The sequence below is a fragment of the Sinocyclocheilus grahami genome, unplaced genomic scaffold, assembly GCF_001515645.1.
Source record: "Sinocyclocheilus grahami isolate Dianchi unplaced genomic scaffold, SAMN03320097.WGS_v1.1 scaffold23153.1, whole genome shotgun sequence".
NCBI lineage: Eukaryota > Metazoa > Chordata > Actinopteri > Cypriniformes > Cyprinidae > Sinocyclocheilus > Sinocyclocheilus grahami.
The window spans coordinates 1982-2635 of NW_015519038.1; the positions used below are offsets into that span (position 1 = coordinate 1982).

At 29.8% G+C, this 654-nt stretch overlaps 1 protein-coding gene across 1 annotated transcript in view; it reads right to left on the reverse strand.

The window, feature by feature from the left end:
• Positions 1–654, reverse strand: part of LOC107580011 (G protein-coupled receptor kinase 5-like) — a gene marked incomplete at its 3' end in the record, with an annotated part of 2443 nt that overhangs the window by 1606 nt on the left and 183 nt on the right. Inside the window, exon 2 of the mRNA XM_016265772.1 lies at positions 505–645. Within this exon, the coding sequence (XP_016121258.1) occupies positions 505–612 (108 nt within the window). The remainder of the gene's footprint in view (positions 1–504; positions 646–654) is intronic.

Consider the following 654-nt stretch of genomic DNA (forward strand, 5'->3'; position numbering starts at 1 on the left):
TATATATATATATATATATATATTTCATATACTGTAGTTACTATAAAAATGATATAAAAAGATAACTTAAGAATGTGTAAGCATAACACCTATTTTATATATAGGTTTTATATGTATTTATTGTACTGTAAAATTACTTAATTACTACAATATATATTAAAAAAAGTATTAATTTGTACAATAAATATTACTATGAAATATTACTAAAAAGCTATATATAAAAAGCTGTATACACATTCTTAAGTTGTTGGTTTTTTATAATATAATGTTATAGCAACTTATACAGTATGTGTATGAAATAAAGATGTTTATATGATTTTTATAAACTTCTGTATATATGCTTTCTTTCTGTCTTTGATTTTAAAGTGAAATCTGACCTGAACCTGTCCGGTTTTGACCAGTTTTGTGAGATTCACCGAAGCAGAAATAGTCATTTAAGCATAAGCATTTACGTCACAAACTTGAGCATCAGACTTGGTTACTGATAATGATCATAAATCTCACCACAAATCTGCTGTTGACCCGTTCTAGAATCTGTTTCTCGTTGAGGGCCATGGCTTCCCCGCTCCGCTTCTTAATGCGCTTCTTCTCCAGTTTCTTACATGCGTACATTTTCCCTGATGCTCGGGACTGACACGCACACACCTGGAATCA